This window comes from Heptranchias perlo, chromosome 10 (genome assembly GCF_035084215.1).
Source record: "Heptranchias perlo isolate sHepPer1 chromosome 10, sHepPer1.hap1, whole genome shotgun sequence".
Taxonomy (NCBI): Eukaryota; Metazoa; Chordata; class Chondrichthyes; order Hexanchiformes; family Hexanchidae; genus Heptranchias; species Heptranchias perlo.
The window spans coordinates 29,397,177-29,420,780 of record NC_090334.1 but is presented as its reverse complement, the minus strand read 5'-3'; the positions used below and the strand labels follow the sequence as shown (position 1 = coordinate 29,420,780).

Sequence of the window (23,604 nt, the reverse complement as noted above, 5' to 3'; positions counted from 1 at the left end):
ACGTTTGCCTTACGCTGCCTACTGCACATATGTGATGCATGCCTTGTGGCTGCAGCACAGGTGGTGGCAGGTTGAGTGAGGCTGGCCGTGAGAGAGATGCACGAGAGGGTGAGTATGGGATAGAGCCATGAGATTGTATGAGGATTGGGTTGCGGGGTGAGTACTGGCGAGGTGAGTAGGTGCAGGTAAGATGAGGATGGGGTTTGAGTGGGTATGAGGGGTGATGTGACAGAGTAGTGTTGGCAGTGCTGAAGGAGATGTGGGGTGGGGGCAGTGATGTGGCAGACGGAGTGTAGGGGAAAGACTACGTGTACTCACTTTGGCTGACCTACTGAGGTCATTGGACCGCCTCCTGCACTGTGTGCAGGTGGGCGATATGTTGGTGGCGCAGGTGACCCCCTCTGCCACCTCGAGCCAGGCCTTCCTGGTGGCGGAGGTGGGCCGCTTCCTCCCGCCCGCCGGGTGGAAGATCTCTGTCCTCCCCCTCCTCCTCACCCCATGTATTGATACCTGGGGTGAGGCATCATTAAACTGGGAGCAGCCTTCCCCCTGGGCTGCTCCATGCAGTCATCTTTGCTATTTGTTGCAGCATGTGTCAGTGGAGGACTGCCCCTTTAAATAGAGCGCCTCCAGCTGACAGATCTTACTGCGCATGCGCAGCCCGCCCGACGCGCAGATCAGCAGCGGGGAACCCGGAGGAGCAGGTAAGTGGCTCCAATTAGTGGTTTGCCTGCTACGATCGCGCGGGAAACCCACTAATTTCACCGGGCGCGTTACCAACGCGCCCGATGGACCACCTGCCGAAAACCCGCACCCCTGGTAAAATCGGGCCCAAAGAGAAAAAATAGCTATTTCCCAGCATTGATGTTCCCATCTTGTTGAGTACGCGTTGAAGAGAAAAATTTGCCACAGAAATCCAAAATCATGTTTACTGAACTTTAGTACTGCTTTAGCCCAGCCTTCAAGCTTTATGACCTTTCTCTTGATTAGTATTTCCAAAGTTGGATCTTTTGTCTCTACCATGTAATCTTTCACTTTACCTTTACTTGTCTGTCATCACTGAACTACAACACCAAAGATGGTTTTTACATGCCAGGAGACTCATTTAAGCTAGTATCTCTCCTTAGAGTTAATTGGGTGGTTGGATATATGAGCACTGTTGACTCTCTTGATTGTTTTTATATCTAAAAATAATTCTGAATGCCCATTCTGTTCAAGTTTTGATGCTAACGCCCTCTCAGTTTTTTTGATGTTAACATGGATATAAATGTGAGTGTGTGTGAGGGTTTTATTGTAGAAATAATTTTTTTTACATTATTAATGCAGATTGATGCTGCCTCTAATTTGGTAATTACCAGTAATTTAGTGAACTCCCTGGTTAGGTTGTTGTGAACTGCAGCTGTCTAATTGCTATTGGTACTGATACCATCTCCTGCAGAGGGTTTCCTCCATTTGTAACAGCAGCACCACTGGAACAAATCATACTGTGGCATTCACTTAGCAGCCTTCCCAACTTGGTGCTTCCCAACTCCCAATATGGTGCTTCACTGAGCTCTGATTTGTTTTTGTGGCGAGCTATTCACACATCTTCCCATGCATTCAGGTGCTCCTTATTGCCATCTTTCCAACGCAGCCTTTTTGTGTGTGGTCTCAATACATTGTTTCGTATTGAGACCACACATGAAATGTTGAGTCCAGTTGTGATCGCTGTACTTAAGAAAAGATTGGGGCACAGTGGGAAGGAGCCTGAGAAGGATGATCCCAGGTTGCAGATCAGTGAGCTGTGAAAACAGGCCAAGGAAGCTTAAAAACTAATTTCACTGGAAAAGTGAGGGTTTTTTTTTGAAGTGCATAGGGCCTGGATTGAGCTTTTAAAAGAAAAGGAATTAATAAGGTTGATGTTCAGAGGTATGATGTGCAAAAGCAGAAGAGCACCTGGGGACATCATTATAAGCCAAGGAAAGCACAGTTAAACTTGATCTTCAGAATGTTTAGTTTAATTATAGGATGACTGCCACCTAGTGCAGAAAATCTTGTATCAATTAAAGTATTGAGAGAGCAGGAGGAGCAGTTTATTATTCACAGTATTAATTACTTTTGAATTTTAAAAGTCTCTTAAAGGCTTGTTCAAAATCACATTAAAGGAGTTTACCTAATCCTACATCTTTGTGCTTTAACTAGCTCTTCAGTTTTGAGCAGTAAACTTGGGTGCAATGCATAACCACATACATCTCCCTTTTTTAATGTTTGTCCCTGAACTGACTACTTATCCCTTAAGCAGAACACAGGAGGGTAGCTGTCTGAACTGATCTACTTTTGTGCATACACATTTCCTCCAAATCAATTTGTGGCATGGTACATATACACACGGTAAAAATGCTATTATTTCAATCTGCATTTGCCCTCTCTTAAAATTTAAGTTACAGCGGAGGATCGATGTCTTCTCAACATTTTCATGATGTGCAGCCAACCCTAGACATATGGGAGTAGAAATCTTAGTTGACATTATTTCCAACTTTGGCCATTTTTGAGGCAATTTATGGGAGATAGAAAACAGCAGCTAGTTTCATTTTGGTTTACACTTGCAGAATACTGGGTTAAGAGAACTCTGTAAACAAGCTTAATGCTCTCTTCCTCTGCGATTTGAATTCACTAAAGTTTCCACCTGCAGAAGTAAGTCATTATTTTCCAAACACCACCTTTTGTACTTTTATACTTTTCAAGTGTAAATACACTTCTGTGCTCCCTGCAGTTCAGGTTGAATTGTTTTGTTAAAGCTCAGCCACTTGGCCCCAGTTGAAAAAATTATCTCCTTGTTATCCACCTTGTTTTTGTTATTGCTCTGTCTCCTTCCCCTTTCAAAATTTTTTTTTATTCGTTTATGGGATATGGGCGTCGCTGGCAACGCCAGCATTTATTGTCCACCCCTAATTGCCCTTGAGAAGTTGGTGGTGAGCCGCCTTCTTGAACTGCTGCAGTCAGTGTGGTAACGGTGCTGTTTGGTAGGGAGTTCCAGGATTTTGACCCAGTGACGATGAAGGAACGGCGATATATTTCCAAGTTCGATGCTGTGTGACTTGGAGGGGAACATGCAGGTGGTGGTGTTCCCATGTGCCTGCTGCCCTTGTCCTTCTAGGTGGTAGAGGTCACGGTTTTGAGAGGTGCTGTCGAAGAAGCCCTGGCGAGTTGCTGCAGTGCATCCTGTAGATGGTACACACTGCAGCCACTGTGCGCCGGTGGTGAAGGGAGTGAATGTTTAGGGGGTGGATGGGGTGCCAATCAAGCAGGCTGCTTTGTCCTGAATGGTGTTGAGCTTCTTGAGTGTTGTTGGAGCTGCACTCATCCAGGCAAGTGGAGAGTATTCCATCACACTCCTGACTTGTGCCTTGTAGATGTGGAAAGGCTTTGGGGAGTCAAGAGGTGAGTCACTCACCCAGCCTCTGACCTGCTCTTGTAGCCACGTATTTATGTGGCTGATCCAGTTAAGTTTCTGGTCAGTGGTGACCCCCAGGATGTTGACAGTGGGGGATTCAGCGATGGTAATGATGTTGAATGTCAAGGGGAGGGGTTAGTCTCCCTCATTAAAGATGGTCATTGCCTGGCACTCGTCTGTCGCAAACGTTACTTGTCACTTATCAGCCCAAGCTTGGATGTTGTCCAGGTCTTGCTGCATGCGGGCACGGACAGCTTCATTATCTGAGGGGTTGCAAATGGAACTGAACACTGTGCAATCATCAGCGATCATCCCCATTTCTGACCTTATGATGGAGGGAAGGTCATTGATGAAGCAGCTGACGATGGTTGGGCCTAGGACACTGCCCTGAGGAACTCCTCCAGTAATATCCTGGGGCTGAGCTGATTGGTCTCCAACAACCACTACCATCTTCCTTTGTGCTAGGTATGACTCCTGCCACTGGAGAATTTTCCCCTTGATTCCCATTGACTTCAATTTTACTAGGGCTCTGTGGTGCCACACTCGGTCAAATGCTGCCTTGATGTCAAGGGCAGTCACTCTCACCTCACCTCTGGAATTCAACTCTTTTGTCCATGTTTGGACCAAGGCTGTAATGAGGTCTGGAGTCGAGTGGTAGTGGCAGAACCCAAACTGAGCATCTGTGTGCAGGTTATTGGTGAGTAAGTGCCGCTTGATACCACTGTCGACGACACGTTCCTTTGCTGATGATTGAGAGTAGACTGATGGGGTGGTAATTGGCCAGATTGCATTTGTCCTGTTTTTTGTGGACAGGACATACCTGGGCAATTTTCCACATTGTCGGGTAGATGCCACTGTTGTAGCTGTACTGGAACAGCTTGGCTAGAGGCTAGTTCTGGAGCACAAGTATTCAGCACTACAGGTGGGATGTTGTCGGGGCCCATAGCAATGGCTGTGGGCCCCGACAACATCCCAGCTGTAGTGCACTCAGCCGTTTCTTAATATCACATGGAGTGAATCGAATTGGCTGAAGACTGGCCTCTGAGATGGTAGGGATATCGGGAAGAGACCGAGATGGATCATCCACTCGGTACTTCTGGCTGAAGCTGGTTGCAAACGTTTCAGCCTTGTCTTTTGCACTCACGTGCTGGACTCTGCCATCATTGAGGATGGGGATGTTTACAGAGCCTCCTCCTCCAGTTAGTTGTTTAATTGTCCACCACCATTCACGACTGGATGTGGCAGGACTGCAGAGCTTTGATCTCATCCCTTGGTTGTGGAATCGCTTAGCTCTGTCTATCGCATGTTGCTTCCGCTGTTTAGCATGCATGTAGTCCTGTGTTGAAGCTTCACCAGGTTGGCACCTCATTGTTTTTATGTACAGTTGGTGCTGCTCCTGGCGTGCTCTTCTACACTCCTCATTGAACCAGGGTTGATCCCCTGGCTTGTTGGTAATGGTAGTGTGAGGAATATGTCGGGCCATGAGTTTACAGATTGTGCTGGAATACAATTCTGCTGCGCTGATGGCCCACAGCGCCTCATGGATGCCTAGTTTTGAGCTTCTAGATCTGTTCTGAATCTATCCCATTTAGCACGGTGGTAGTGCCACACAACACGTTGGATGGTATCCTCAGTGTGAAGACGGGACTTTGTCTCCACGAGGACTGTGCGTTGGTCACCCCTACCAATACTGTCATGGACAGATGCATCTGTGACAGGTCGATTGGTGAGGACAAGGTCAAGTAGGATTTTCCCTCGTTGGTTTGCTCACCACCTGCCGCAGGCCCAGTCTGGCAGCTATGTCCTTCAGGACTTGGCCAGCTCGGTCAGTAGTGGTGCTACCGAGCCACTCTTGGTGATGGACATTGAGGTCCCCCACCCAGAGGGTGCCCTTGCTACTCTCAGTGCTTCCGCCAAGTGATGTTCAACATGGAGGAGTACTGATTCATCAGCTGAGGGAGGGCGGTAGGTGGTAATCAGCAGGAGGTTTCCTTGACCATGTTTGACCTGATGCCATGAGATTTCATGGGGCCCGGAGTCAATGTTGAGGACTTCCAGGGCCACTCCCTCCTGACTGTATATCACTGTACCGCCACCTCTGGAGGGTTTGTCCTGCAGGTGGTAGGACAGAACCAGATGGTGATGGAAGAGTCTGGGACATTGGCTGAAAGGTATGATGCTGTGAGTATGGCTATGTCAGGCTGTTGCTTGACTCGTCTGTGAGACAGCTCTCCCAATTTTGGCACAAGTCCCCAGATGTTAGTGAGGAGGACTTTGCAGGTTGACTGGGCTTGGTTTTCCTTTGTCATGTCCGGTGCCTAGTGGTCTGATGCCGGGTGGTACATCCGGTTTTATTCTTATTGTGAGTTTCTGTAGCGAGATTGTACAACTGAGTGGCTTGCTAGGCCATTTCGGAGGATGATTAAGAATCAACCACATTGCTGTGGGTCTGGAGTCACATATGGGCCAGATTGGGTAAGGATGGAAAGTTTCCTTCCCTAAAGGACATTAGTGAACCATTTTCTTCCCCAAAGGACATGGTGCACCATTCCCTGGATAGGAGGGTGGTTAGATCACCTGCTCCCAGACCTCTTCAGTAAGTTGCTACTTAAGAGCAGCCTGGGATGAGTCACCCATTCTATTCTGCCTCCCCTTCCTTTCTACGACAAGTTCCCCAGCCTTAACTTGGTAACTTTCTCTGACCTTGTCCCAGGTTTATAAACTCACTACCTCCCCCACGCTATTGGATACTGGGTTAATATACCAAAGTGTTACATCAATAGCTGCCTGCTCCAATCATTTAGAACCTGTCCAAGGCTGTTTTATAAGGTGAAGAATCAAATTTACTGTGAATCTTTTTCCCCAACATAATGTTCTAGACATTTTTGTGTGCTCTTGCCTTTGCTCCTAGCATAATCTTATCAATTTTAATAGTTTGGGATTGTAATCAAAGTAATAGCATATAAATCAACTGAATGTAGTTATGTAAGTAGAAGAAGAACAAAATGGGGTTGGGGGAAGAAAAGCTGAGGAATGCTGAGAGTTTGATTTCCGGCTGCGATATACTCAAGTGATCACAGATCAGCTCATTTGAATCCAACACCAGCCATGTTTCCAAACATGTGCTTCTGTTGTTTACAAGTTGCATTTCTTCCTCATTTTACACAGGTTGAGTCTGGGTGCATGTTACACAGGCTGCCTGTGTAGCTATTGTAAAGCTGACTGCATTTTTAAAAATAAATAAATATTCTGGTCCATGTGCAAGTTTGTATTGTACAAATGAAGCTCTCATTTGAACACTTCCATCAGGAAAAGCTCTAACATTGATTTCTTCTCTCTGACATCACAATCATACTTTAGACATTTGTGACAAGAAATCAATTTGCAAAGCTGTCCTGTTGAGCCTTGAGGTCCTGAAATGTAACTGAGTTTTATACAGTAGCAACTTCAGTGCGGCACAGAATACTGTACAATATACTGAATCATCTTAGTATTATTTCTTGATGGACAAACTGGATGTGCACTAGAGATGTAGACTTTTTGTTCCATCTTTAAGCAATATTGTTCAGTAAAATAAAAGAGGGAAAATCCTGCAAATGCTGGAAATCTGAAATAGGAGCAGAAAATGCTGGAAATACAGAGTCGGTAAGTCTGCATCTGTAAAGAGAAAAGACAGGTTGTTGACATTTTGGGGTGTGTAACCCTTTCATGTTACGGTTTCAGCTGTGCGGAGGGGATATTCCATCATTTCACAGAAACCGAGTATAATTGTAACCAGTGCAAAATCACATTGTTGTTTAGTGAAACCCATTTGTGACTGCAGTTTTTAAACTAGTGCTAATTTGAGGTGGAATGTCATCTCAGAGATCTGTGTACATATCCAAGTTCCCATATACAGTGCTCTGTTTTCCTCATTTTAGACTAGTGAAGTGCTGACAATATAACCATCTCACTGTGTTCTCAATTTCAGTGCCTCTCAAATTAAGTACTTTGCAATATAATGAGTGTAAACTGAGGTTATCATGGAGGGGGGCGGTGATTGTTGATCCACTAACAGAATCCAAAGGAATAGTGGTGGGTGGAGCAAGCAGGACGGGAAGGTCGGTGAGAGAGAAGGGTGGGGCAGTTACAGCTATCACTTGTAAGGAGGCAGTGACAGTTGTCTTAATGGCCTCTTTGGAAAATGCCCCGAGAGGCACAGAGGGCTGCTGTAGGCTTATCCAAGGGGGATTAGAGCCAGGAATGGCAGCAGGCAAATATGAAGGCAAAGGAGCTGTGATGTTTTGGGTTTTGGGATGAGAGGGAACAAAGTACTTGAGAAGGGAAAAGCTCACATTACTGGGTGATAGGAAGGAAAGGAGACAGGAGCAAAGGACCCAAGCGAACAAAATGGGGAGACACAAGTATTAAATCCATGTTTCCATTAATTTGCGTGTGCTTCACTTTGCTGATATTAACAGATCTTGTGCCAGCCTAGCAGAGTGGTGCAGTTTTTGGATTTGTCAACTAATGAGGAAACAGTGCCAAGACCAGCCAATTCCAAACTTCCAGGCCCTCAAACAGGATAAACCTGCAAATGAGAAATCATTGCAAATAGGAGTGAGACGACTGGGCTTCGAGGGCCCCCCGTGACCCACAGGTTGTGACTTGTGGAGTCCCTGGTTTAAAGCATTACATCAGGCAAGACTGGGATAGCACTAGAACAATTCGGAGTCATTGAAGATATATCAAAGCAATTACCCGAAGTTGGCAGCTAACTTAATAGAATGAAAAATACAGTGTGATTCAAGCGATGATCTCTCTGTGTTTTAACAGCAGACCTAAGTATTTCAACACGACGAGTGTATCTGACTGATGAATAACAATGTACAATATTTCTAAATAGAAGTTAAAACACAACCGAACAGAACAATTAAGAGCTATTTGGTCCAGAGAAACATCTGTCTTAAGCATAATAAAAAGGAGTTTGAAAAATGCAGCACTTGAAGCCTGTATCCCCACCCCTGTAATCAAAATAATAGAATATAAGACGTCTGAACATTAGTTGAGCACAGACTTGAGGCAGCAGTTTGCAACTAGATACTACAGAAGAATGAAGGGGAAATCAAGGGACCTCTGCTGCTCTTTGTCCTAGTTGGCCTAAAATCCTATTGAGTGACGTGTTGTTTGTGACAGGCCTCACTGAATGTCCCCAAGTACGAAAATTTCTGTGGTGAATGCTGTTAATTTCATCAGCTAGAGCCTGAAAAGTCCCATTGCTACCTCAGCTCCTGCCTGTAATTTTTACTTTAACGTCTCTGAGCGTTGACCTTTTTTTTTAAAAAAATGTTATATTCAAGGCTGAGATCGATAGATTTTTAAACACTAAGGAATCAAGGGAAATGGGGATCAGGCAGGAAAGTGGAGTTGAGGTTGAAGATCAGCTATTTTTTTATTCATTCATGGGATGTGGGCGCCGCTGGCAAGGCCAGCATTTATTGTCCATCCCCAATTGCTCTTGAGAAGGTGGTGGTGGTCAGCCGCCTTCTTGAACCACTGCAGTCCGTGTGATATGATCTTATTGATCTTATCAATATGATCTTATTGAATGGCGGAGCAGGCTCAAGGGGCCGTATGGCCTACTCCTGCTTCTATTTCTTATGTTCTTAAGTTATTGTGGAGTCACAAATGTCTGTTTTGGGGAATGTTTCACTAAATATAAAGCCTTGTTATGCCATTGAATGTAATAAAACAAGATGTGTAACATCCTGACAATATAAATAAAAAGCAACAAACTGCAGACCATGGAAATCTGAAACACAAACAGATAATGCTACAAACACTCAGTCAGCAGCTGTGGGTAGGGATTGGGGAGGGTGGAGGGTGGACAAAGTACTTGAGAGGAGAGAAATGAAAGGTGGCATGACTAGTGATGTCAGATTGTTCAAAGTAATTGAAGCAGAGAAAAATCTTCACAATTAACTATTAGCTTTTTTAAAAAAAATACACAATTTAAACTGCAAACTTCAAACATTTCCATTTTTTATGTCATAATTATACATTATGATATGAATATTGGGACAAACAGTTTGACGACTATAGTCTCAGAATCCATGGCTTTATATCTTTTCCAATTACACTACTGCCTCTTAGGAACTACAAGTCCCAAAGTGTAGCCTCTTAGTTCTGCATTATGTCATATTCCAGGGATGCAGTGTCCATTGTTGAATTAATTTTATAGGATGGAGCTGGCATCACGCTTGTTGTTCCCAGCATTTGCTGAGAGGAAAACAAGTTCTATAAGCACCCCAAAGGTATATTTACAATTCAATAAATATATAAGTAGCACAATATAATTGCTAGAATTAAATTTGTCCACGAACTGAAACAGATGCACCAAAATAAGTAGAGGATGGGAAAGCTGACCATGCAGCACAAATGCAAATGGTTGGCAACTATGCTCGGTTCATAACCATAACCCCTCAATCCTCGTATCATCCCAGTGAATCTACCCTGCATCTTTCCATTGCATTTACAGCCTTCTTATAATGGGGCATACAGTACCCCAACTGTGGCTTAATTTAAGGTCTTAGAGAAGTTCAACATTACCTCCTTTTTTCTGTAATTTACGCCTCTAGCTACTAGAAAGTTTCTCCAGTCTTCCCTCATAAGTCAGTTTTCTGACGCTAGGGATCAGCTTCACCGTTCCTCTCAGCACCATTTCCTGGTCTTAAATATCTCCCTTTTGCCTTGGTGACCAGAACTGCACAGTACTCAAAATATCATCTGAGCAGAGTATTGTACAATTTCAGCATGACATCCTGTAACTTATACTTTCTTGATTTGACTAAATACTTCAGCTTTTATATTTTGTTCATTAATTATCAATTTTTTTGTTGTCTTTTCTTTTTAATATCTGAGGTGTTGGCACACTATCATCAGTCTACTTAATAAATGCTCGTGTTGTTGAAAGACTGCTGTCACTTGTTTTAGGTAATACTTCCAATTGTTCCTGTATGTTCATTTGTTTTGGTTTTGTTTTCAACTTTAAAAGCATTTCTTTGACCTTTTGAGAGGATTTTCCTCATGAATAAATTTCAGAGAAGCATTCACCGCAAATGAAATGAATTTCATGAGACTTCCTAATGATGTGCTTTGTAGTAAATCATGACATTATAGCTGCACAAGGCACATTATAACCCTTAATATATAGACTGCACACTGTATGTAAACAGGCACTAGCACATGTGCCATACCAGAATGATGTGCCATTTGTACAAGTGATACATCATGGTAATGACTATACCAATCTGAGATCCTAGAGAAAGATAGAGTAGTTTCTTCATCATCAACACAGCTTTTCCTAGTCTGAGATATTGGATCCTCTGTGGGGGTGGGGCGGGGGGGTGGAGTATACACCTTTTGTTTATATTGTGCATGTTGAGAAGTTGGCACTGAAATATACATGAACAGTACAGGACCAGCTGGGTCAAAATCCTGTAACGCCCTACCTAATAGTATTGTGGGAGCACTTTCACCACACGGACTGCAGCAGTTCAAGATGGCGGCAGCTCACCACCACCTTCTCAACGGCAACTAGAGATGGACAATAAATGCTGGCCTTGCCAGTGACGCCCACATCCTGAGATTGAATAAAAGAAAGATAGGAGTGATTTGGTATCTTTAGTCAGGGCACCAAAGGTCAGAATTTGTATTCATGCTAAGCGCACTATTTAATTTGGCAAAAAAACAACTTACATACTGTTAACTAAGAAAAGCTGCATGCTGATGCCACATGCATGTGACCATTTTTCATTTTGGTGTGAGTGGCATTTTAATGAATGAGGTACTTTGTGCAGTGTACACAGCAAGTCAGGCTTGCCCCGTGAAATGGGTCCTGCAACGAAATGTCTTAGTCTTTGTCATGCTTTGCTGCACGTGATTTTTTTAAACTGAAGCCATGTTTATTGTTCAGATGATGTTAGAAACATTAGCTGCAGATTTGGAGAAATTGCAATTGTTGGTAATTGGCTTCACCTGCAGGCAGGAGCTTGCTGTTTGGCATACTAGCTTAATGATTTCTGATCTGTTGCTGTTGTCTAACCTGGGACCTGGCAAATGAGCCTCACTGCAAGGGGCTAGGAGAAATTAATCCCTGGCTGACCGATAGATACCACAGACCTGGCTTACCAAAGTGAGGCTTCTCTTGCTATTCCAAGTTAGAAAACCTTAGAGAGTTTTTGTTTGCCTTGCGGTCAGATTCAAGAAAACTTAATAGGCAGAACGCAAACAATTAATAATTTGAATTTTTTAAATTTAACTCTGTGCTTTTGAAATAGATGGTGGCATCACTGTGAGTTATAGCGTGATTTAATTCTGTTTGACAGGTACTCACTATGAATCATTTTTTTGCACCAGAATACATTTGTATTCCCATGAAATTAAATTATGTTAATTGCACATTGCCCTTGAAAATTTCACAACCCCATAACCACATAAGTTAGCTTTGCTGCTGTGAAATAATTAGCATCAAAGTGTTGAGAAAAATTGATGTAGGCAGGGTTCCACAGGAGAAATGTTTTGATAAAAATGGCAAAATGCTCCTTGTTTTAAGGTCGAATTTAAATGAATAAGTAAATGTCCTTAATTGAAATGCATGCAATGGATTTTCCAGAATGGGCTTGTGGCTATGGATACTGCTGTATGCGCTTAATGGGGAATTAGTTTCAAATCTTGGAAGTATTTACAATTGCAAATCTCATTGTGTCGTGTTAGTGATATTTAAAGCTTGCGTTGGGTACATGCAGCAACATGCGGTCTCAGTCATGTTTGGGTAGCTTTTAATGAAAAATAAGCAATCAGTGTTCAAGGTTGCATCTGCTACTGCTTTTGAGTTAATTTTAGAGTGTTGTTTTGGCAACGTAGAGCCCAGAAGAGTTGTAGCCGAATGAATACATTTGGCCTGAGATAGTTTTGTACTTTAAGGCAAACCTTTATTCTGTGTCCACTAAGCAATGATGTAATAATGCAGATCACTTCAAAACAGACCACTGCATCGAGGATACATTGGGATGAAAATGGCATGTGGCCAAGATGGTGCTGTTTAAGTATTGTTGAAAAGCTTTATCATAAGACGAAACACAGCTCACTTGCTGCTGAAATAAACCTTTTCTAAAAAATAGGGCAGACAGGCTGACTAAAAGTCTCAGTAAAAGGAACCATTGATAATGAAAGTCATTTAGCTGATCCCTGTGAGTTCTCACTAATGAAATTCAACTGTAATTAGCACCAATTGTAATTTAATTTTCTTTGCCCTCCTCTACATGCACTTATCTTGTTTTATTTTCTTATTTTTCTGTATTTATCAAGATGAGGGATGTCAGTGCTGGGGAATGGAACACTCTTCATTTCGTGGAGATGCCGGTGATGGACAGGGGTGGACAAATGTAAGGAGTCGCACAACACCAGGTTATAGTCCAACAGCTTTATTTGAAATCACAAGCTTTCGGAGCTTTGCTCCTTCGTCAGCTAAGTGAAGGGTTGCATAAAGGCACAGCATATATAGTCAGAGAACAACGCCTGGTGATTACAGATAATCTTTCTAACTGCCCTTTATCACACCTCGGCAGAGAGATAATCACAGCAATCAAAGGAGTGAATGGTGTTCAAACAGGTTAGTCAGGGAAACATTACATCCAAGAATACTGAATACACAAGCGGTCAGATCACAAAAACAGAGAGAGAGAGAATGACCAGTTGTATTAAAAACAGATAACTTTTTTTTCGCTGGTGGGGTTACATGTAGCGTGACATGAACCCAAGATCCCGGTTGAGGCCGTCCTCATGGGTGCGGAACTTGGCTATCAATTTCTGCTCGACGATTTTGCGTTGTCGTGTGTCTCGAAGGCCGCCTTGGAGAATGCTTACCCGAAGATCGGAGGCTGAATGTCCCTGACTGCTGAAGTGTTCCCCAACTGGGAGGGAACCCTCCTGTCTGGCGATTGTTGTGCGGTGTCCGTTCATCTGTTGTCGCAGTGTCTGCATGGTCTCGCCGATGTACCATGCCCCGGGACGTCCTTTCCTGCAACGTCTACCTCATACGTTGCAGGAAAGGATGCCCCGGAGCATGGTACATCGGCGAGACCATGCAGACACTGCGACAACGGATGAACGGACACCGCACAACAATCGCCAAACAGGAGGGTTCCCTCCCAGTCGGGGAACACTTCAGCAGTCAAGGACATTCAGCCTCCGATCTTCGGGTAAGCATTCTCCAAGGCGGCCTTCGAGACACACGACAACGCAAAATCGTCGAGCAGAAATTGATAGCCAAGTTCCGCACCCATGAGGACGGCCTCAACCGGGATCTTGGGTTCATGTCACGCTACATGTAACCCCACCAGCGAAAAAAAGTTATCTGTTTTTAATACAACTGGTCATTCTCTCTCTCTATCTCTCTCTCTCTCTGTTTTTGTGATCTGACCGCTTGTGTATTCAGTATTCTTGGATGTAATGTTTCCCTGACTAACCTGTCTGAACACCATTCACTCCTTTGATTGCTGTGATTATCTCTCTGCCGAGGTGTGATAAAGGGCAGTTAGAAAGATTATCTGTAATCACCAGGCATTGTTCTCTGACTATATATGCTGTGCCTTTATGCAACCTTTCACTTAGCTGACGAAGGAGCAAAGCTCCGAAAGCTTGTGATTTCAAATAAAGCTGTTGGACTATAACCTGGTGTTGTGCGACTCCTTACAACTCTTCATTTCAGACACCCAGGGGGTGATTTTAAACCCCAAGAAAGGATGGGTTGGGGGCAGGCGGGAGTTGAAAATAGCTCTTTTTTTGGATCACAGTCGCAAAATTTTCGGACTTTGCATTCCCAATGCAAATCCTGTACTTTTCCACGCCGAGGTTAAACCCAGAAATAAAGCCTGGTTGCGGGCGCAGAATGTGCACTATCTGGGCACAGCTCATTTTCAACCCTCCAGGACTGGTTGCTCAATTATGAAGAGGGGTAGGTGCTGGGTACATTCCACCCACAAATCCCTCCACACAGACTGCAGCGGTTCAAGAAGGCGGCTCACCACCACCTTCTCAAGGGCAATTACGGATGGGCAATAAATGCCGGCCTTGCCAGCGACACCCGAATCACATGAACGAATTAAAAAAAACATTTGGAGGTGGGACTGGTGGCAATCCCACCAGTTCCACCTAGTATAGGGCCAGTGGCAAGAATACCTGCCTGAAGCAAATGTACTGGTCGCTGCCATAGGTGGACCTCGCATGCCATGTCCCAACAGCACTCTGAAATCCCCCTGCCTCTGTGAGGCCAGTGCCCTGGTAGTTTTTTTTTATTCGTTCACGGGATGTGGGCGTCGCTGGCAAGGCCGGCATTTATTGCCCATCCCTAATTGCCCTCGAGAAGGTGGTGGTCAGCCGCCTTCTTGAACCGCTGCAGTCCGTGTGGTGACGGTTCTCCCATAGTGCTGTTAGGAAGGGAGTTCCAGGATTTTGACCCAGCGACAATGAAGGAACGGCGATATATTTCCAAGTCGGGATGGTGTGTGACTTGGAGGGGAACGTGCAGGTGGTGTTGTTCCCATGCGCCTGCTGCCCTTGTCCTTCTAGGTGGTAGAGGTCGCGGGTTTGGGAGGTGCTGTCGAAGAAGCCTTGGCGAGTTGCTGCAGTGCATCCTGTGGATGGTACACACTGCAGCCACAGTGCGCCGGTGGTGAAGGGAGTGAATGTTTAGGGTGGTGGATGGGGTGCCAATCAAGCGGGCTGCTTTATCTTGGATGGTGTCGAGCTTCTTGAGTGTTGTTGGAGCTGCACTCATCCAGGCAAGTGGAGAGTATTCCATCACACTCCTGACTTGTGCCTTGTAGATGGTGGAAAGGCTTTGGGGAGTCAGGAGGTGAGTCACTCGCCGCAGAATACCCAGCCTCTGACCTGCTCTCGTAGCCACAATATTTATATGGCTGGTCCAGTTAAGTTTCTGGTCAATGGTGATCCCCAGGATGTTGATGGTGGGGGATTCGGCGATGGTAATGCCGTTGAATGTCAAGGGGAGGTGGTTAGACTCTCTCTTGTTGGAGATGGTCATTGCCTGGCACTTATCTGGCGCGAATGTTACTTGCCACTTATGAGCCCAAGCCTGGATGTTGTCCAGGTCTTGCTGCATGCGGGCTCAGACTGCTTCATTATCTGAGGGGTTGCGAATGGAACTGAACACTGTGCAATCATCAGCGAAACATCCCCATTTCTGACCTTATGATGGAGGGAAGGTCATTGATGAAGCAGCTGAAGATGGTTGGGCCTAAGACGCTGCCCTGAGGAACTCCTGCAGCAATGCCCTGGGGCTGAGATGATTGGCCTCCAACAACCACTACCATCTTCCTTTGTGCTAGGTATGACTCCAGCCACTGGAGAGTTTTCCCCCTGATTCCCATTGACTTCAGTTTTACTTGGGCTCCTTGGTGCCACACTCTGTCAAATGCTGCCTTGATGTCAAGGGCAGTCAATCTCACCTCACCTCTGGAATTCAGCTCTTTTGTCCATATTTGGACCAAGGCTGTAATGAGGTCTGGAGCCAAGTGGTCCTGACTGAACCCAAACTGAGCATCGGTGAGCAGGTTATTGGTAAGTGGCGCTTGATAGCACTGAACTGAAGTAGCCTCAGTCGCAGATCTCATTGACTTTGGCACCATTGATTTGGAATTGTTTGTTTTTAACAGCTTGACTCCTGCAGATTCTGTAAGCATTACTCTATATAAGAAACCACTGCAGTTGGTTAAACTGAATGTGTGGTCTATTCCACCTTGCTGGTGCCCAATGTCATATAGTCCCTCCCCATGGCAGGGATTCCTGTGTTGTGCAAAATGTTTGATACAGCTGGTTACCTGTGATTTTTGCATCCCGGCTGTAGTGCTGAAGTCTTGTGCACCAGAACTAGCCGCACCTCTAACCAAGCTGTTCCAGTACAGCTACAACACTGGCATCTACCCGACAATGTGGAAAATTGCCCAGGTATGTTCTGTTCACAAAAAGCAGGACAAATCCAATCCGGCCAATTACCACCCCATCAGTATACTCTCAATCATCAGCAAAGTAATGGAAGGTATCATCGACAGTGCTATCAAGCGGCACTTACTCACCAATAACCTAGTCACAGATGCTCAGTTTGGGTTCCGCCAGGACCACTCTGCTTCAGACCTCATTATAGCCTTGGTCCAAACATGGACAAAAGAGCTGAATTCCAGAGGTGAGGTGAGAGTGACTGCCCTTGACGTCAAGACAGCATTTAACCGAGTGTGGCATCAAGGAGCCCTAGTAAAATTGAAGTCAATGGGAATCAGGGAAAACTCTCCAGTGGCAGGAGTCGTACCTAGGACAAAGGAAGATGGTACTGGTTGTTGGAGGCCAATCATCTCAGCCCCAGGACATTGCTGGAGGAGTTCCTCAGGACAGTGTCTTAGGCCCAACCATCTTCAGCTGCTTCATCAATGACCTTCCCTCCATCATAAGGTCATAAATGGGGATGTTTCGCTGATGATTGCACAGTGTTCAGTTCCATTCGCAACCCCTCAGATAATGAAGCAGTCTTTGCCCGCATGCAGCAAGATCTGGACAACATCCAGGCTTGGGCTGATAAGTGGTAAGTAACAGTCGCGCCAGACAAGTGCCAGGCAATGACCATCTCCAACAAGAGAGAGTCCAACCACCTCCCCTTGACATTCAACGCCATTACCATCACCGAATCCCCCACCATCAACATTCTGGGGGTCACTATTGACCAGAAACTTAACTGGACCAGCCACACAAACTCCATGGCTACAAGAGCAGGTCAGAGGCTGGGTATTCTGCGGCGAGTGACTCACCTCCTGACTCCCCAAAGCCTAGATGAGTGCAGCTCCAACAACACTCAAGAAGCTCGACACCATCTAGGACAAAGCAGCCCGTTTGATTGGCACCCCATCCACCACCCTAAACATTCACTCCCTTCACCACCGGTGCACTGTGGCTGCAGTGTATACCATCTATAGGATGCACTGCAGCAACTCGCCAAGGCTTCTTCGACAGCACCTCCCAAACCCGCGACCTCTACCACCTGGAAGGGCAAGGGCAGCAGGCACATGGGAACAGCAAGTTCCCCTCCAAGTCACATACCATCCTGACTCGGAAATATATCGCCATTCCTTCATCATCCCTGGGTCAAAATCCTGGAACTCCCTACGTAACAGCACTGTGCGAGAACCTTCACCACACGGACTGCAACGGTTCAAGAAGGCGGCTCACCACCACCTTCTCGAGGGCAATTAGGGATGGGCAATAAATGCTGGCCTTCCCAGCGACGCCCGCATCCCACGAACGAATAAAAAACAAATTTACCTGCACGCTGAATTTCTGTTTTGTTGTGCTGCTTAGGAGATGGTGTGTGAAGGTCAGATACTTTCCCATAAGTGAGAGTGTGAAATTGAAGTGATATTTATTATTTAACGCTCTTGCACACCTCACAGTAGCTTTTTATTTTTCAATGCATTGGTTAGGGATGTTGTGTCATGTGGAGATGCAAAGGGGAAGGGGTGAAATTTTTTTTTAAGTTTCACTCAAAAAAAAAAATTGTTTCTTATTCTTTTGGTCTGCAGAAAGGAGGGTGATTGGGGAGGGATGTGGAGGTTGGGAAAGGACACTGCAGAGTGTGCTTGGAGAGGGAAGCTGTGGGGGCTAAGGGACAGAGACTGCAGAGCAAGTGGAGGAGGTTATGAAGGTGGGAAAGGGCTGTACAGGAAGCACAGGGAGGTAGGCTGTGGGTTGGTGGAGAGAACAGGGGAGGTTATACCTGTGGAGCAGAAGGAAACTGTCTCACATCAGCTACCTGAGAGTCTTCTGGAAGAAGATAACAGAATTTAATCTGAATACTAACAAAAGCAGAGTGATCAGAAAGTCTACAGTACTGCAGGAACTGACTAGAAAATAGCTTACAACAGCCCATATAGGGACACTGCAGATTCCTTCTACTGGTAGTCAGATTAATAACAACATGTCTGTCTGCATGACATTTGTTAAGTTTTCTAACAAAGGTCAGAATAGCTGGAGCAAAAGGTTCTGTTGACTATATTCTGTTTTGATTTATGTTCATTTGGATACATATTTTAAAAATGGCATTCTCCCTTCAGAGCAGAAGAGTGTTCCCTTTGACCCACTGCAGTTTCCTGTGATAAAGGTGATATTATTCAATATCACTGTAGTAAATAGTTTTATGGGGGAAAAAGCAACTTAGCCTCAACTAATGGCTCCAGGCCAACGTGGGTTCACACCCATTTGGCTTACCATGTTCAGCTTCCTTTTCTATATATCCATGGACTATTCTAATATAGGTTTGGCACATCTGGATTAGTCTTGCTGATGGTTTTTTTAAACTATAAATCAAATATTAGTGTTTTTTTCTTCATTGGATATTTTCTGCTTGGGGTGAAAGATGTGCTAGGCAATACAGCACTTGGCAATTGCTGTGAATCAAGTACCTACAGTTAATTGGACCTGTACAATAATATTCATTAACCCCAGTATTAGTATCCCAATTATATTATTTTTAAAATTTCTCACACTAGACATCCCAATAGCTTCCCAGAATGAAGTCTCAAAATTAATGTTTTTTCATGGGCCGTTTTGCTGGTAAGAACTGAATTGCAGATTTTCACACTCATTTCACATAAGACCCTTTCAGCCAGCAGAGAGGAAATTTCATTTCATAAGAAAGCATGGAGTGACAAAAGGCTATTTGGAAAGAACAAGCTTGATGGGCCAAAGAATCTGTACAATCTACTACATTGTGGACCTTACCCTACCCATTTAATGTGAAAGACATTCTGCATAAATACTGCCTGATCTGCAAAAATAATCAGTTAAAACTCCACAAAGTTGACTCGTCCTCATACTTTCGTTATTCTGCCTTGCCTAAAGCCCTCCACAGATACAACCACCCTTTCATGGTTTCAGTAGCACAAGTCTTGTCTCATGGAGTATTTGATGATTTCATGCTTTCCCTGCATTCTTCAGTCCTATTCCCAACCAAATATTTATCCATTTTCTTTGAGTTCATCAAAATAGCATCACCTGCTTTTATTGGATATCTGATCCACTGTGCCGTATGGGGATTTTTTTTCTAGTCTCACTTGAGACTTATTCATTTTCAAACTGTTTCCTCTAGTTCTGCATTCACACTTCAAGTCAAGTAGCTTTCTTACATCAACAATACCTGTGCTTCTCAGTACTTTAAAACCGTCCACTCCACTTTTTCCTTTTCTCCAATGAAAATGGTGCATTACTTCTGCAAGTCGCTCATAATTTAGAACCCCAACTCTCAAAATGACTCTTTGGGCTCGATTGTCAAAGTAAAAAAACGGGTGGGTTGGGGCAGGGGGGCATTGAAAATTGCCATCATTTTAGACCTGCCTCCAATCTGCCCATTTCTGGTTTTCATGGGGGCGGGACGAGGGGCAGGTGGCCAACCCGCTCCCAGGAGGCGGGTCAGGCCTTAAAATCTTTCAAGGAGGCTTCAGGCCTCCATTTTTAACTAATTCCCCATTTCAACCCCGGGAGTCCAGGATTCCCGGGCCTTCTGTTTTATGCCTCGTGAAAGGAGATGAGAAGGCCTGACACTGCAGGTAAATATCTGGAAAGGCACAACTTGTGGGCCTGGAGGAGCAGGAGTGCTTCCCCCAGACTTGACCCTCCCCCTCAACGATCACAGACACCTGCAATGACCCCTGATCCTACCACCCCCCATGACTGACCCCCAATCCCATCCCCCAAGACTCGCGACCCCTGTGCCCACCCGTGGCCCCCCCCCCCCCCCCGAACCATATCCCTGCAAACAAAGACTTACCTGCAGACGTCCTCTCCCTGGCTGGTCTCCCGTCTGTCCCGTACTATGGGTTTCCCAACCCTGCCCCCTTCCCGGCTCCATTTGAAAATTGAGCCCTTTTTTCTCTGAATCTTTTCCAAAACATAAACGTCCGTTTGAAGGTAGAGTGCTCAAATTTGCACACAGTATCCCAAATGTGGCCTCGCCAGTGGTCCACACAAGGTTAGAATAACTTATTTTTGTATAGTCAAATGCAGTCGAGCTCATAAAGTTTTCAGTTTATATCTGCACAGATAACAAATCATGAATAGAGTTTTCAGGCCTGATAGAGATTACAGGTACTGCGGATTGGCCTGTTAAACCTTGACAATTAATTCATTTGGCCTAATTTGTGATGAATGCAGCAGCTATGACAACTGTGCACACAGTAGTTACTGCACTTTTCTCAAATTCGTTTAATGTGAGATGAAGGCTTAGATTACTCATAAGTGGGATCACCAGTGTGTATCCTTTTTCATGTGTGCAAAAAATGTAGGCAGTGGCATCTCTCACAAAACAAGCCAGAGAACCACATTTCAGGGAGCTTCCTTTCAGAATCTTTCCTATCAGCCTTCAAAATGTTTTCCAATTTACAACTGCAGAGAATAATTTTAAAATATCCAGTCCTTAATGTATCACTTGATTTCAAATCAGTGGAATTCCTGTTTCCAAGCTGATGAGCTACAGTTACATCCCGTTGCATAGCATATTGACTCTTAGTTGAGCAACTTCTAAATTCACAGTTGCTTTGATTCGGATTGATTTGTAATTTTTAATGTCGATTTTTAGCCCGAGTAACAATAGTCCTAAAAGCTATTAATATTCTCCTCAGCAAATGTGGTTAATTATAATGTAATGAGGATAATTTGGTACTGAGAGTTAGTAATTGAGATTCCATCATTGTTGACTAACCATGTATTGCTGCTAATGAGTTATGATAATACAATATTTTTTTCTTTTTCTTTCACAGCTTGCAATGAAGCACAAATGTTGAGCAGTTGCCACACAATTTGGGAGTTGGGTCCAGGGCGATCTTCACACAAAGAGACAGAAGTTTGTTAATGTACATTTCCTTTAATGGAAACTTATTTCTTCAAACTTGATGCTGCCAATATTAGAATCCATTTCAATATTTTTAAAATTTCAATTAGCAATGTTTAACAAAATTAAATATTGGCTTGATCTTTTTTCAATGTCATTAGATTTCCAGACTCTTAGTGGTCCTGAATGATTGATTACAGCTGTAGGCTTTCATGTTATACAAACAGCTTTTAATTAATATAGTGTTGTATTACACAATATTAAAAAAAAATCATTTTTTTAAAAAAACTCATTAAAAAAATCTTGGATAAACATCTGGACAGCGTTCTTTGGCTGAATAGAGTTTTGTTGTAGGAATTGGACTTTTCGATATAGGAATTGGACTTTTCGAAGTATAATGTCACTAGAATCGTGACTGAGCAATATGTTGTGTTCATTTTAATGACATGACCTCCTCCTTCTAAAATCAACCAGTAATTGTCCTGATTACTGTGAAACATACACTGGGACACTCATACTGACTCTTGAGGAAAACTGGGATATTATGTGGCTGTGAATGCAGTGAAGAAAACTCGAGATCTTTCAACCTCTAGCTGGAGATTAGCACTAGCATATTATTAAGTAGCGTACTGAAAAAATAATTCAGGTAAATGTTTCATATTGAAGAATGTATCTGTAAAATGTCATAAGTTCAGGTAGTTTATAATAAGACTGTCACACTTAACCACTGGTGTTCTGTAACCATGAACACTGCAGAAAAACTGCTGTTGATCTTGTACAACTGTTTTTTAAAAAAAAACAAAAGGCAACCCTGCCACTTCATATACCTTGTTAATCCTGACTGTGCAGCAGAGTGCGTCTATGAAGTTCTGTGCCCGTCTCTTCAGTGCGTGGGCTACTGCTTTGTTCTACTGTTTCCAGCCTTAGTTATCATTAAACATTTTGATTGTGCAACATGCTTTTTTGTAAAAAGTTATTTGAGTCATACTGTGACCACTAAAATAATTAAGCAGCATTTTTGTTTCTCTGCCCTTTGCACTCCACTTTGGAAGATTCCAGTTAATCTGCAAGCTCCTGATCAAGAAGCTGTACCTTTTGCTGTTTTTATGGTCATTTTATTTTATTAATTGTTAATCAGAGAAGATCCCTGTATTTTCCATGGCAATCACATCAGGCCAGTCTTTCCTGTGATTTTAAAAAAAAGACCATTATTTTTCTCTTTTATTTGCCTGAGGAGGATGCCAGTCGCAGGTGGAATGTGTAGCATTTTAGGTATTCTCAATACATTGCTATAGGCCAGGGCTGAAGTCCCAGCAGATTTATCAACTGAAAGTAAACATATTTCAAAGAGCTGCAATCCTCACTTGAATCTTCTAAACAAATAGTTTTTGCAAACAATTAAAACTTATTTAAAAGAGCAGCTTTTCAAATATGAGAATACTAAGCACTTTCATCTGTGCTTTGGTTAGCCACCTGGAAATACATAACCATGTTTAAGAATCTTTGAACCAAGCTAATGAGAAATCCACATGGGTTGTTTGTTTGTCTGCTATGGAGTGCACACTCTCTTCCCTTAGAGACTCTCTCTACTTACCTAACTCCAGAGGGTAGATACAAGTTAGCAGAGAGAAAGCTTAGAGACCCTAAATCCACCTCATACAACTGGAGTCTAACCAGTTAAAATCACACCGCCTACTCAGCCCAAAGCCAGTCAGATCTCATTCGTAAGCCATGCTGACTGGTCCATCGTCAACAGTGACCTGGAGTACTGCAGACCTGTCTGGCTTAGGTACCAGATTATTGAGTGTACCTCAGAGTTATCTTGGTTTTGAACTTTAAGCATCAAGCATGTCACCAAAAAAAAATCTACTTACCTCTATTCTCACCCCCTACCCAGGTGGATAACTGGTGCATGACTGACGGGTGTGGGTTTAAGTCCTTGCTAGGTTGACAGCACTGCACAAGTTGCATGGTGGGCAGCACAACTCACCATAAAATGTGGAAATGCATTGCTACTAACCACTTGACCACAGCACGGATACACCAAACCTTATGGTTCCACCATTTGGAGCTTCAGAAGCATCTGCTTGCCTCTCTGTAACATAACCATGGTCAGCACCGAACACTGGATATATGAGCACGTCTTCTTTTACCTGGCCTCCAGGTAACACTTGTCCCAAATCTTAGTTGCATTATCAGCTATACAGTAGCATCATATGTTCAGCCTGCTGGAAGGACCTAC

The 23,604-nt window shown here is 44.0% G+C and overlaps 1 protein-coding gene across 4 annotated transcripts in view; it reads left to right on the top strand.

Annotated features, from left to right (window-relative positions):
• Window positions 1-22,316, top strand: part of stxbp6 (syntaxin binding protein 6 (amisyn)) — a 357,348-nt gene extending 335,032 nt beyond the window's left edge. For all 4 annotated transcript variants that reach the window (XM_067990993.1, XM_067990990.1, XM_067990994.1 and 1 more), the window contains one exon: window positions 21,292-22,316. In XM_067990993.1, the coding sequence (XP_067847094.1) occupies window positions 21,292-21,315 (24 nt within the window). In that variant the 3' untranslated portion in view covers window positions 21,316-22,316. The remainder of the gene's footprint in view (window positions 1-21,291) is intronic.
• Window positions 22,317-23,604: the final 1,288 nt, after the last annotated feature.